This window comes from Otolemur garnettii, unplaced genomic scaffold (genome assembly GCF_000181295.1).
Source record: "Otolemur garnettii isolate 467f Iridium unplaced genomic scaffold, OtoGar3 scaffold00008, whole genome shotgun sequence".
NCBI lineage: Eukaryota > Metazoa > Chordata > Mammalia > Primates > Galagidae > Otolemur > Otolemur garnettii.
The window spans coordinates 12,072,398-12,087,059 of record NW_003852403.1 but is presented as its reverse complement, the minus strand read 5'-3'; the positions used below and the strand labels follow the sequence as shown (position 1 = coordinate 12,087,059).

At 36.9% G+C, this 14,662-nt stretch overlaps 1 protein-coding gene across 4 annotated transcripts in view; it reads right to left on the bottom strand.

Moving 5' to 3' along the window:
* Positions 1-14,662, bottom strand: part of PPP3CB (protein phosphatase 3 catalytic subunit beta) — a 59,228-nt gene that overhangs the window by 2,470 nt on the left and 42,096 nt on the right. Inside the window, exons 11-13 of one of the 4 annotated variants that reach the window (XM_012801402.1) lie at positions 8,876-8,960; positions 5,929-6,026; positions 545-574 (exon numbers count right to left, since the gene is read on the bottom strand). In XM_012801402.1, coding sequence (XP_012656856.1) covers positions 545-574; positions 5,929-6,026; positions 8,876-8,960 — 213 coding nt within the window. The remainder of the gene's footprint in view (positions 1-544; positions 575-5,928; positions 6,027-8,875; positions 8,961-14,662) is intronic. The other 3 variants (XM_003783556.2, XM_003783557.2, XM_023509527.1) reach the window with 3 other exon arrangements.

The following is a 14,662-nucleotide window of genomic DNA, read 5'->3' as shown; positions in this document are numbered from 1 at the left end:
AGCCAACATACAATATACATAAATATTATAATCTATCAGTCAACTATATCCTGAATTGCAATTAAAAAAAGAGGGAAAAACATTATAGTGACAGTTCTTGCACTCTCAGTCAAGTACATTATTGAAAATGAGTAAAAAAACTCAAACTTGTATCTAGAGGGGGTTTCATATAAAGAAAAAAAATCTGAGTATCATGCAAAATATGAAACAGATCTTTATTTGCAGGGTCAGTTTAGTAATTTCCATTAAAACAGGCAACTTTAACTGATATAATATATACCATAATGTACTTAAAGAAATCAGGAACATTAAATTCTGGTTGCATATTATACCAGAAAAGGGAAAAAAAGACTGTTATTATGGACATCAGCTTTTGTGACTGGTAAATAAATAAATAAGGAATCTGACTGCTAAACTTGATGAGTCAGTGAGTCTGATTCATCTAGGGCTGTGCAAGCTAGGAATAAGACACACCCGTAGGACATTCTCTGATGCCCACCCACACACCACAGATCTCTGCCCAGCGCAAGGACTCTGATCGTACCTTTTTCAGCCTCAATAGCCTCAACTGTGGCTGTACAGAAGTGAGCAGAGGCATGCAAAATGAATGAGAGAGATGAGAAGGGTCATATTGTACAGCAGAAAAGGCAATGATCACTTAAAATAACACAGTACCCCATACTACATCATCATTTACAATTTAACATAAGTAGTACTCATATTAGAGAGGCCCATCCACTCCCCCAATTCCTGACACAGTACAGTTTACACACAGCACTATGACAACATTGCTCAGAGCACAGAACACACAAACCTATTTTAAACACAGACATCTCAGCTCTCATGCAAATGCACTCCAGGATTAATTACCCATCTTGAATTCAGTATTTTGATGGCCTTAGAATTTTCCTTTATGTTTATTATATCACATCCATCACAATCACAGAAAAATTCTCTAGGGTAAAATTATAAGGATAGAATTGTAGTAAAAAGCAAATAGGAAAGTCTTTTTCTTTTATGTCTCACAAAAACAAAACTCATCACCATTTGGTTCCCTACAATAGAAACTAAAAGGGGTCAGCATTGCTTTTCCTGTCACTTCTAATTTATAAGGCAAAACAAAGGCTGCAAAATCTGATATGGCTACAATGAAATTTTAGAGCAATAAACCTGGGAAATTAGTCTAAGTAGAATAATTCTGTAGCTCTGTTCTTTGTGAGGAATCTAAAAGGATCCCTCTTGTCTACTAGGAACTTCCTTTCTCTTCTAGCTTTGATGTTCCAAATACCTAAAGGTATTAACATTTATAGCCTTAAAAAATCCACTCATATCCAGTTTATCATAATCTCAAATTTGCTTCAGGAACTAAGAGACTGAATTCTTAAGAAAGAATGACTACTAAGCATCTTTTCAAAACCCTCCACAAAATAGAGGCATCAAGAAATGAAACTGAGGGCTTACAGACAATAAATCCTAACTGTTTCAGTCATACACATAGGTCATACTATAAACAAGAAATGTATTCTTGGGATAGATGGTCACTGGCCCATTTAGAAAATTATGACATTTAATCATACATTTTATAGTCAAAGATTCTTTTTTGGCTCATTTCTGGGTTTGAACTGTATAAAGAGCTCACGTTGAGGACCAGGTCCTAAGATAGCAAAGAACAACACTGCTTCACAATATTGTCCATTTTCCACTTTACCCAACGTGTACACTCTCAGAATACTTATAACAATAACGTTCTTTTCCTTCTACTTTGCTTCTTCTGCAATAAGGCCAATTAGAACAAATATTCCTGAAATTATCTTTTAGTAGTAAACATGATTTATAAATGATAAATTTTACCCAAAGCAATTATTAATGTGAAAGGATACTGATGATCTAAGGAGTTAAAGTGGACTAAATTAGAAAATGTTGTTGATATTAACCAGAGAGTAAAGTGAACTGAGGACCCCAAAGAAGTAGAATGAACACTGGATAAAGGAAGAGTTAATTTTCCTTACTGTTAAATTATATACAAATCAAAGCAGACACAATTGTATATTCACTGCACAAATCACCATTAAAAAAAAAATCTCCATCTGGACACCTGGAAAATACTCTTGCAATATGACCAGACATAAAACTGGAATAAATGAGCCACTGCCTCTTGATCAACTCCTGCTCCTCAAGATGTGGACAACTCTCCTTATAATTTAGAAACTGAATGGGGAAAAATTAAATGTCTATCAGAATGTGTTTTAGAGAGTCTGTGATAATGGAAGCCAGTTTATACAAAACATTTCATAACCTGTATCATATATAGTAATAAACTAAGGACAAAAATTGATATCACTAAGAGAATTAGTGTCTATTTGATTGTATCAATAGTTTAAAAGTCTGTTAATAAATTTTTCACATTATAAAACAGCAATATATCCTTTTGAAATCATCTATAGAGTTTTAATTTTATATGTTCTAAAATCATTCCACAGACTTTTAAAACTATTTTCTAGGTCAATTACATTCTCTCGCCTTTTCTGAGGCTGCAAACTTATCTTAAATCCTTCCTAGAACACAAGGTGGATATCGCACACAAAACTGTATTACCATGTCAAGTTTGAATGCTTAGATTTTTGAAAGATGGTCATTTAAACCTTAAACATTAAGCCGGAAAGAAATAGGTCTGACAATTGAAGTTTATCTAAAAGGCACTATTTCTCCCCTATTTGTTTTCAGCTATACAGTGCACCATGACATGGCATAAGTTTGAGGGTAGGTTAATACTCAGTATTGAGTATTCCTCAATACTACACTGGATAAATGACTAAGAGGAATTTACATTACTAAAATAGAGATGACCACATATTTTGCCATATAGATTCTGGTAAAGGCAATATTATAGGACTAGCTCCCACTAAAGTCTCCATAAGAAAATGTACACAAAACAAATGTGGACATAAAATCCAATTTTAATGGAAGTATGCAGTTTACAAAAACACTCACAAAATAAATATCATGTAAATTAAAGTTACTGAAAAGACAAATTTTATTTTCTGTTAATAGGATCAAGGTCTTAGAATTAAAAAATTTTCCTTTTGTAATATCTAACTTTCAACTATAAACACTAACATCAGAAAACATATCTACTAAAATTTAAAATGGTAGATGATTTTCTTTTAAATCACATAGATGCAACTTTTGTGTGAGTTTTGTTATTTGTTACAAAATGTGTTTATTAGGCCAGATATGGTGGCTCACGCCTGTAATGCTAGCACTCTGGGAGACTGAGGCAGGTGGATTGCTTGGGCTCAGGAGTTCAAGACTAACCTGAGCAAGAGAGAGACCCCGTCTCTAAAAACTAGCTGGGCACTGTGGTGGGCACCTGTAGTCCTAGCTACTTGAAAGGCTGAGGCGAGAGGATCTTTTGAGCCCAAGAGTGTGAGGTTGCTGTGAGCTATGATGCCATGGCACTCTACTAAGGGCAACAGAGTAAGACTCTGTCTCAAAAAAGAAAAACGTGTTATCTTATAATAGGGAAATAACTTCAACCAAATGCTCAAATCACACTATCAAGAAGTAGCCAAGGCCAGATACTGTGGTTCCTAGCTGTAATCCTAGCATTCTGGGAGGCCAACGTGGGGTAGGAGGGAGGATCCCTGGACCTTAGGAGTTTGAGACCAGCCTGAGCAAGAGACCCCGTCTCTACTAAAACAAGAAAAATTAGCTGACGTGGTGGCAGGTGTCTGTAGTCCCAGCTACTCAGGAGGCTGAGGCTGCTGTGAGCTAATCTGATGCCAGGGTATTCTTGCATAGGCAACAGAATGAGACTCTGTCCCCAAAATAATAATAAAATAAAATAAAATAAAATAAAGTAAAATAAAATAAACCCACCTCAATAAAAAGCAGTAGAAGTGGGAAGCTATGTAGTTTCCCAAATTAGATCTCTTAAATTCAGTTCCTTTCAATAACTCACTCTATCCTGGGAATAGAAAGTCCCTCCAACAAAACTATTATCTTTGAAACCTCCCCTACAGAGGAAGGTGGTTTTGAAGTTGGAGAAATGATCTTTGAATTGTGTGCAAATTAAGAATAGATAGAAGTGCTGTCAACAAAGCATGTAATTAGCAGGTGCTAATTAAAAAAAACTCTCATTCAGAATGAAAATTTGAAACTATAATTTCAAAACATACTTATACTTCTTGGATATATCAGCAGTGGTAACATATAAAATAGAACATGTACAGGCTACAAGTAAAAATTATTTATCTATAGTTTCAAAAGTGTTTTTATTAAAAAGCACGTATAGGACTGAGTGAAAGGAAACTGTGAAAAGTCAATCTAATTTGAATTTATTCAAAATATTAAATTAAAATTTCCTATTTTTTTTTCTTTTTTAGAGACAGAGTCTTACTTTGTTGCCCTCAGTAGAGTGCTGTGGCATCACAGCTCACAGCAACCTCCAGCTCTTAGGCTTAGGCGATTCTCTTACCTCAGCCTCCCAAGTAGCTGGGACTACAGGTGCCCACCACAACACCCAGCTATTTTTTGTTGCAGTTTGGCGGGGGCCAGGTTCAAACCCGCCACCGTTGGTATATGGAGCCGGTGCCCTACTCACTGAGGCACAGGTGCCACCCAAAATTTCCTATTTTTTTCCTTTTAAAAAGTCACTAATTACAACACCAAAAAGAAACTTAATCATGATTAAGGAAAAACATCAGCTCTGTTGCTGCCTGTTTTAATAGAACAATGACCCTTGGAGGGCTGTCAAAAGTGACTACAATACAACATAAATTCAAGCCTTTCTATATCACTTTTTTTTTTTGCTTTCCAGCCATATTAGAAAGAAATCTAGACTTAATCACTGTGTATGGTCTATAATATTAACATTACTCTTTTCCAGTTAATCTGTAATGGGCTTTCAAAAACGTAACCCAGTATTTACACAAATATTTACGCCAAAAAAAGTTAGCTTTTTTTAATATAAAGTATTCAATGAGCCAGATTACAGGAATGCTTTACGTATAATTCTTTTTATTTTCATGCAAAATAAAGGCACACTTAATAACACCCTTTGAATTTTGACTTACAGATTTTAAATTCAACTCCTTATAACAATGACTTAATATCTAGTATTACATTCATGTTCAGAATGTACAAAGTGCAGCAACAAATGCAGCAAACCTCAAAGCAAGGTGCTACAAAGCTGCTTCTACATCAAAAGACAGACAAGTGTCTGATAGAATAATTTAATTGAACATACTTTTACAGACATACAGCTAACCTAAAGAAAGACAGACAGATTTAGGAAAGCAGCTACATCTGCAGAGGAAGGAAACAGCATGTTACAGACAGTCAATTATACATAGAACATTTGACAAACACCACAGAAAACAAACTTTGGCATCATTTACCAGGGTACAGAACCTTGCACAAATCTTTTGGCAAGTGAAGTGCATAAGTAATATTCTGGGGCCCAAGCAGAGAATTTACTCTAAAATTAAGTATTTGAAAACATAAGCATAGTCTAATACAATTACATAATTAAAAAATTAAAAATAAGAAACTTGGAATTACAGTTCTGTTTTAGTAATATGAATATCCCTGATTCACATTCTGAAACTGGGACTTTTAAAAGGATGAATTAAACAAATGAATAAATATTTCAGAGATTATGATATGAGCTGCTCTCATATCATTTCATGAAAAGTTGAGGATCTGATCATTATTTTTGACTGAAAGGAAAACCAATCTACCAACATTCTGCCCTGATCAGGTATTAATGAGACTACCTCTCATATAGTGTACCCTGCCTGTGTCAGCTGCCAAGACAGGAACTAAAAAACAGAAGGAATTCCCTGCATGCATTATGTGTATTGTTAGCAAAAGAGTGAGGTGTGCCCCAGTCCATCTGAGGCACAGCAAGTTGCATAACATCATTACCACTTTGTAGGGTCTGCCGTCCTCCAGCCAACACTCCACTAGGCAACATCCCTGTGGGAGTCAGGCCCTTGAGTGTCAGCACACTTTCACTCTCCTCCCTATAGCAGAGAGATGAAACAAACATCAGACACTTCCAACAAGCACTTAGTTGAGAACCTATGGCCATATGCTATATAATTTATGACATTCATTGTTTACCATATTTTCCTCAACTTCAAGACATACATCTTTGCATATTCTACATGTGGAATATGATGATGTGTTTTATAACTGAAGCATATATCATTTTTCCTGAAAAGCTTTGTTAAATATGTGGTGAGATTTATCATCAGTGGGTAAAATACAATTGAGAAAACATGGTATTTCATATGCTTTAAAGTTCAAATGTCTGATATAATTAGTATTGCAAACACATTTTCAAGGACTAGGCTATTCATTTGTACCCTTTTTTTTTTTTTTTTTTTTTTTGAGACAGAGCCTCAAGTTATCCCCCTGGATAGAGTGCCATGGCATCACAGCTCACAACAACCTCCAACTCCTGGGTTCAAGCGAGTCTCCTGCCTCAGCCTCCCAAGTAGCTGGGACTACAGGCGCCCGCCACAATGCCTGGCCATTTTTTGGTTGCAGCCATCATTGCTGTTTGGCGGGCCCGGGCTGGGGATTCGAACCTGCCACCTTAGGTGTATGTGGCTGGTGCCTTAGCCGCTTGAGCCACAGGCGCCGAGCCTATTCATTTGTACCCTTAAGCCTGGTCTTCCTGAATTAACCCCAGGAAGGCAATTTGTGGCTCCAGTCCAAGAGACTTCCAAGTAGAAGAGCAAGTTTATCAGGAATACTAAAAAGTATCCCCCTCCTCCTTATCTTGCTCTAATTTTCAAGGTGTAAACTTAATGGTTTCATCATACAAGGACAAGACATACCACAGGTAAGCAACAATAATCACGGGGTCAAAAACCTTAGTTTCAAAGGGACTTGTGTTCCCTTCTTCAATATACATATGTGTAATTAACTTCTTCACGGGAAGAGCGATGATGTTGCTTTTAGATGTCAAGCAGGACAATGCTTACACAATGAAAGTAATTTTGGCAAAATAAATATTCCAGAAAATAGGCACGCTCTGGGCTCTCGCTGCTGTCCACTGCCTGCTATGGTGGTACTTCCTGCAAAGCATGTATGCCCAGGCTAGGCAAAGCCACCAGACAATTAGCAGAGCCATGAGTGAAGCCACAGGTGCCCGTGGGGATGGTTGGTAAGCCAGACATTTAGAGATGAGTTGCTCTTTGGCCTATGAGTAACTTCTAACCACAGACAAGGATCATTGCTCTGAGAAAGGGAGCAGAGCAGCAGGGGTGATAGTGCATTATTAAACGGCTCTGAAATTCAAAGCCCAGAGAGGAACAAGCTTTGGAGAGACTGGCAGGAGTGGGACTACGGCCAGGCTGCTATTAAGCCCATTAATGGCTTTGGAATTGGAGGATGGAAATCAAAGTGAGATAGTCTCTTTTTCCAGAGATGGAAGATTAAATAGCCTCAAGATAGACCCCCCAACAATAGGGTACTTCTAGGTCCTGGCCAAATGAAGAGAGACTGGGTTCTGCAGCATTCCATGACCTGTGTTTGAAACTGATGGGCAGAGGTGGAGCAAACAACTAGAGCTATTCTTCAGCCGGAGGAACCAGCTAAAACCTCTCTGGGAGGAAAAGCTCTTCTATCAGCCAACATGGAGCTGAGGAATGGGATATTTTTCAGCTTACATGTTGCTGCCACTGGGAACTGGATGCAAAGCAATTGGGTGAACATGAAGGCTCTCCCCTCAGTTGAGCTTTGAGATAAAACAAATCCCAGCCTGGGATAAGACCTCAATGGCAGCCCTGTGGACACCTTGAAGAAGAAGGCCACAACAGTATTCTTTTTTTTTTTTTGAGACAGAGCCTCAAGCTATCCCCCTGGGTAGAGTACCGTGGCATTACAGCTCACAGCAACCTCCCAGTCCTGGGCTCAAGCGAGTCTCCTGCCTCAGCCTCCCAAGTAGCTGGGACCACAGGCGCCCTCCACAACGCCTGGCCATTTTTTGGTTGCAGCCATCATTGTTGTTTGGCGGCCCTGGGCTGGGGATTCAAACCCACCACCTTAGGTGTATGTGGCTGGCGCCTTAGCCACTTGAACCACAGGCGCCGAGCCCACAACAGTATTCTTAACCTACAGAAACTGTTCAGTAGTAAATGCCTACTGTTTGGGGTAATTTGTTACACAGCATTATTAACTAATACATATTCTTCCAGTTCTTTTTTGGCTAAACATATGTCCTTACAGTTCATCTGTGTTGATATATATAGCTATAGTTCATCCACTGTAACTACTATGTGGTTTCCTATTGTAAAACCTGCTTCTCATCTGAGGAGATAACCTTTCATGATCCCCAGTGGATGCCTGAAACTTCTGACAGTACCAAATCCTATGTATACTGCATTTTTTCCTATATTTACATACATATAATAAAGTTTAATTTACAAATGAGGTACATTACTTCTTGGCCTTTTGGCTAAGATCACATGTATGAATTAGGCATAGTAAGAGATAAACAACAATAATAGTAGAATAGTTATAACAACATATTGTAATCGAATTTATATGAATGTCATTCTTAAAATATATATATATAGGCCAGCACTGTGGCTCATGCATGAGGTGGGTGGACTGTGTGAGCTAAACGGGTTTGAGATCAGCCAGAGCCAGAGCAAGACTTCATCTCTAAAAATAGCCGGACATTGTGGTGGGTGCCTGTAGTCCCAGTTACTTGGGAAGCTGAGGCAAAAGAATCGCTTAAGCCCAAGAATTTGAGGTTGCTGTGAGCTGTGATGCCATCGCACTTGAGCCGGGACAACAAAGGGAGACTCTGTCTCAAAAAAAAAAAAAAAAGTATCTATATAAATATTTGTATCATTACCTGAGAACAGAGAAGACTCTTGCCATCTTGCCAATTGCTCGAATTTTGTTCCTTATGATTTCTTTCCGGGCTGCAGCTGAACCTACTTTCAATGGAATAAATAGAAAGGAAAGGCTCAAATTTAGGGCACTCACACTTGCATTGTTCTAGTAGCCTGTTCTACACTTATCTAAACCAATCCCAAGCCCCCTACCACAAGCTAACATGAAAGAGACTAGATGCACTCATGCCAAAAAATTTCTCACTCCCTTAATATTTAGCTCAACATTGGTCTAGTACTGGAGTCTGATCCAGATATAAATAAAAAGTAACCCAAAAACTTTATGATTTCACACTACTCAGTAGTGTAGTCACTCAGATGACTCAGTGAAAGACCAATGGGAAAAAAGTTTTAGCCCAACTTACATTACAAACTAGAAGACAAAAACTGACAGTAATCCTATACTCCATTTAATCTTCATGAGCGTCTATGACATGCAGAGTAACAGTAAGAATTTGTGATAGCTCTGTAGTCTCCTATTTAGCTATCATGATAGTATTCAACATGCAGGCTGAAAATATCCCATCATACTGTAACAGAATAAGCTTCCTAGCTATAAATTGGTCTAAAAATAATTGCATATGGGACTACTATACAGGTAATCCTGAACTAAGGACCATACCAGCATTTCAACAATAGTGCATATTTCAACCTAATGGACCAGGTGCTCTCTAAGGTCATAAAAAGTATATCCAAGCTCTGACATCTCTATCTGAGTATGATATATGCCATGAGAAAAATATGGCTAACAGATTACTACTGCTTCATCTATAGACAGCTGTGCTACCACTGATACAAAATAGAATACACTAAAATAACTGGAACCTTGGCTGAAGAAAGACTCAAAGGTTTTATCTTCCTTCCCTTGGCCTCCAGAAAGAACAACAATAATCTCAATCCTGTTATCTCATATATAGCAACTAGAATCACTCTAGACCCAAAAGTGTGGCTTCGTAGAGCTGTGCTTCAACATGATGAAAACACACATATGGAAGCACCATGTTTGGGGAGAAGGTTAAGGAAAAGCTAAAGACACTAGATAAAAAGGGGCCTTAGATATACAGGTCTGAATAATCATTAAGTCTTCCAGGCTAGAAGATCTCATTTAAAATTCAAGCAGCCCACAAAATACACATACTTAAAAACTAAGATGAAGACTGGACTGACTGCAAAGAAAGAGAAAAAGAAATCCAATTCCAAAGATAAAAATGAAAGACATATTTTAGGGAAAACAGGCTCCATGACCATTTTTATAATCTTCTAAAAGGTAGCATGAGCATTGAAGCTATAGCTTTTACAAATCCAAAACAGTGTGGGTACTGTAATACCGTGACACTAAACAGGTATTTTTAAGGTGCTAAAAAAAATTACTAACAATCTAAACATAATAGAATATTAGAATTTGAAGAGATACTAGGGATATTGCAAAGTCTATCATTTTATAGACAAAGAAACTGAATTTATTAAGTGACTTGTCCAAAGACACAAGGTAAGTCTGATTCTCTCCTAATGAATTAATATAGATATTTCATTTTACAATTGACAGAATTTTTTAAATAGCTAGACTGGGGGTGAGCAGTAGGGTAGCATTTAGGGAGGATGGCTATAACGAGATACACCTATATTTTTGGTTTTAATTTATGTATCTATAAAACCAAATGATATGTAAACTATACTGATTTCAAATGAAAAAAAATTCACAGAAATATAAAAACACTGTACAAATCAGGATTTTAAATCAGTCTACAAACACATCATGCATCATATTAAAGTAAACGTCCACAGTAAAATTTCTTTGGGAAATAAGACAGACAATCAAACACCCCTAATCATGCAAGGAAAAGTACAAAACATTACAAATAAGCAAAAGAATGAAATTTTAAAACAAGAGGAATGAAAAAGAGGGAAAAATATTTCCATGCACAGAAAGACAGATATCTTGGAATATGACTTCTAAAAACACCAAATACCAACTCAGAAAAAACTTAAACTAAATTTGTAAAAGGCCCAAGAGGACTTCGCATAAACACTAATCAATGAATGTGCTAACTTACATGGACATGAGGATAACTTATGAAGTCATATTTCAAAACAATGTTACTCTGTCTGGTCTGTACCTTTTTTATTGCCATATATGAGCCGTTCTTCAGATGGAGAGTCCAGAAAAAAGGAAGTGAATGATGGAGAAAAGGTGGTTGAGACAAATAAAAAGATAGAGATTTAACTTGGCAGTGGTACTGAAGAATGAATGTAGAAAGAAAGGGAGAAAAATGAAGGCCCTCATACTTGAAAATTTGAAAAAGGTAGTACCATAGAATCTGGTGAATAAAAGAGGGACGCTAAAGGGTGTGTAGAGCTCCAAAGTAAAGATTTCTTAAAAGGTATGTTTAGAAGAAATTATGGACAGAATGACTATAATATTTGATGAAAGTAGACATAATTAGGGACAGAAAAACACATGAAAACACTGATAAAACACAGACTGATAAAAGACTGTGCTAACAACAATTGTATATTTATATTCATACCCCTAAGGAAATGTGTCACCCATGAAAGTATGTTAAGCAAAAGGTAATGACACAAATGAGGTACAAACTCATGTGGTTCTTCAAGGACACCAACATCTGCAAAATCTGTAGTATACAGAGAAACGTAGGTAACTTTATAAACTACCTCAATGGAAAACCTCACCCACTTCCAATACAGGAAAAGTTAAGCCTCCCACAATCCATAACAAGAGCACACAATTTTCTGAATCTGAATTACAGAACTTTTGCATATACTCAGGAGCAACAGTATGAGCTTTCTCTTCCAAATCCAATCTGGGAGTTTGGGGTACACGTTCTTGCAAAAACAGCAACAGATTTCAAAGTAATAGTTCTAACTGTAGAGTCTGGGGTGGTTTCATTTCCGCATTCCCTATCTATCCTTTTAATGCTGAAATACATGATTCCAGTATGGGAAATCTAAGTTATTTTAGTAAAATTTTAACACATATGGATTAGGTATTTCCTTCACCAAACTGAAGACAAAAGATAAATATATAGAAAAAATAGTAAGCATTCTAAATACCACAAACATCAGTGTTCAAAAATTTTCTTTTGTGATTAAGTAACACTTCAAAAAGGGATGCTATGTGCATTTATACATTTAGTGTTTAAGCATACTTTGTCCTAAAAACAAAAAAATGACTCCACACATACATTAACAATATAGAGTACCAAAAACTCATTACTTAACAATAAAGAGTCTTTTTTTTTTTTTTTTTTTGAGACAGAGCCTCAAGCTGTCCCTCTGGGTAGAGTGCCGTGACATTACAGCTCACAGCAACCTCCAACTCCTGGGCTCAAGTGAGTCTCCTGCCTCAGCCTCCCAAGTAGCTGGGACTACAGGCGCTCGCCACAACGCCCAGCTATTTTTTGGTTGCAGCCGTCATTGTTGTTTGGCGGGTCCGGGCTAGGGATTCGAACCCGCCACCTTAGATGTACGTGGCTGGCACCTTAGCCAGTTGAGCTATAGGCGCCGAGCCAACAATAAAGAGTCTTATTCCTTTACTATCAGTCTTGAATATACAAAAACTACTATTTACTACCTGCCACTGAGAAATCTCTAATCCTGCTTTTTTTCCTCTTTCCCCACAGAAAAGCTAAAAGCTTGTTTTGGCTCCCCAGTAATCTCCATCACACCAAGTTTTCTTTCTAAAGTCAGATTTCTCCCCAAACCCAGTCCATAGGATGATTCCACTGCTGTGTAGGAAAAGAAGGAGAGAACAGAAAGCATGCCTTCACGGTGAAAGAAAAGGAGAAAAGATACATGGAGTTGCGGGGAAAAAATCAGGGAGTACAAATAAGGAAGGGAAATGAACCTAGTTCTAGTAGCTCTTTCTCTACCCCATCCTGAACCTTATCATCATAAGCCTCCATTCCTTCAATATCTCTCTACCCCAAACCATTCCCATTTCTCCATGCAAACTTCCAGACATTTTCTTGAAACTTTTTTAGAGTCCTTGCTCTAATAGCTGGTAGTGGAAGAGTGAAAACATGAGGAGTAATTGCACCTGGCATGTCACCAGCAAAGGGAGACCTATTTCTAGTATTCAATGCTGGAAATCAGGGCATTTTCCCATAGAAACATTGTCATAAATGGTACTTAACACTTTCAAACTTACTTGAGTAGAAAAGAATTCACATCCTCTCTATTGCCTCAATTAATGGATAAGAAAATCCTAGGAAATAACATGACCTTTCCAAGATTACCCAGCTAGTGAATGGTAATGAGAAGACACCTAAACCACTGATCCTTTTCATTAAACTACACTGCCTCCTTAATGATCAAATTTAATTCATCCTTAGAATGCAAGAATAATACAAGTGGATAAATTATTATATTGACAGAAAAAAATATTGATGAAATACATAAAATCTCCTCATTGGAAGGAATATAATTTGATATTGATTCCTGGTTGAATACTAAAAATTATTGGAAGGGTCTATCTTCATATAAATGATAGGTATCCCAGACCAATTAGAGTTGTCTACTCTAATTAGACCAACAAGAAAACTTTTTCCTTTTTATTCCAATAAGAGAACTAAAGCTTTACCTACCACCACTCTTATTTAACACACTATTGGCAATATTGATAATAATTTTTGAAGAATAAAAAGAAAGGTAAAAACCTAAAATAAAAATATCAGTCTTATGTAAATAATGCATTTTTTTAAATTATGGAAAACAAATCAAAAGTTCCCATAGAAAATAATTATGCTGATCCATGCTGTTAGCCATAAGATAAACTCATAAATATATAATACATTCCTTTATACAGATAGAAAATATGTTAACAGAGAAAGTAGTTATAATAGTAGTAAGAATATAAAATACTAAAGTATTAACTTGAGATTTTTTCAAAGAAAAACTATATAATTGTAAATGGAGTCATTATATATATATATACACACACACAGAGATACATACATACATGCGCATATATATATATAATATATATACATATTTTTTTCTGAGATAGAGTCTCACTCTGTTGCCCAGGCTAGAATGCAGCATTATCAGTTTAGCTCACAGCAACCTCAAACTCCTTGGCTCAAGAAATCCTCCTGCCTCGGCCTCCTGAGTATCTTGGACTATAGGCATCTGCCACAATACCCAGCTAATTTTTCTATTTTTTTTTCTAGAGGCAGAGTCTCGCTTTGTCACCCTTGGTAGTACCATGGCGTCACAGCTCACAGCAACCTCCAGCTCTTGGGCTTATGTGATTCTCTTGCCTCAGCCTCCTGAGTAGCTGGGAAGACAGGAGCCTGCCACAATACCTGGCTATTTTTCTTTGTTTTGTTGCTGGGTTTGAACCCACCACCCTCAGTATATGGGGCCAGTGCCCTACTCACTGAGCCACAGGCATTGCCCTAATTTTTCTATTTTTAATAGAGATGTGGTCTTGGTCTTGTTCAGGGTGATCTCAAACATCTTAGCTGAAACAATCCTCCTGTTTTGACCTCCCAGAGTGCTAGGATTACAGGCATGAGCCACCCTGCCCAGGGCGGACATAAAGTTCATGTGCAGTTTAAAATATTAAACTTATGTATTAAATTTATTATTTAAATACATATTTAATACATATTATTATTTAATACATATGTATTATTTAATACATATTATTTATTTAATTTATTTATTTTATTTACAAACTTTATGTCTGCCTGGTATGTTAACTGTATTAAAAGATGTAATTATCC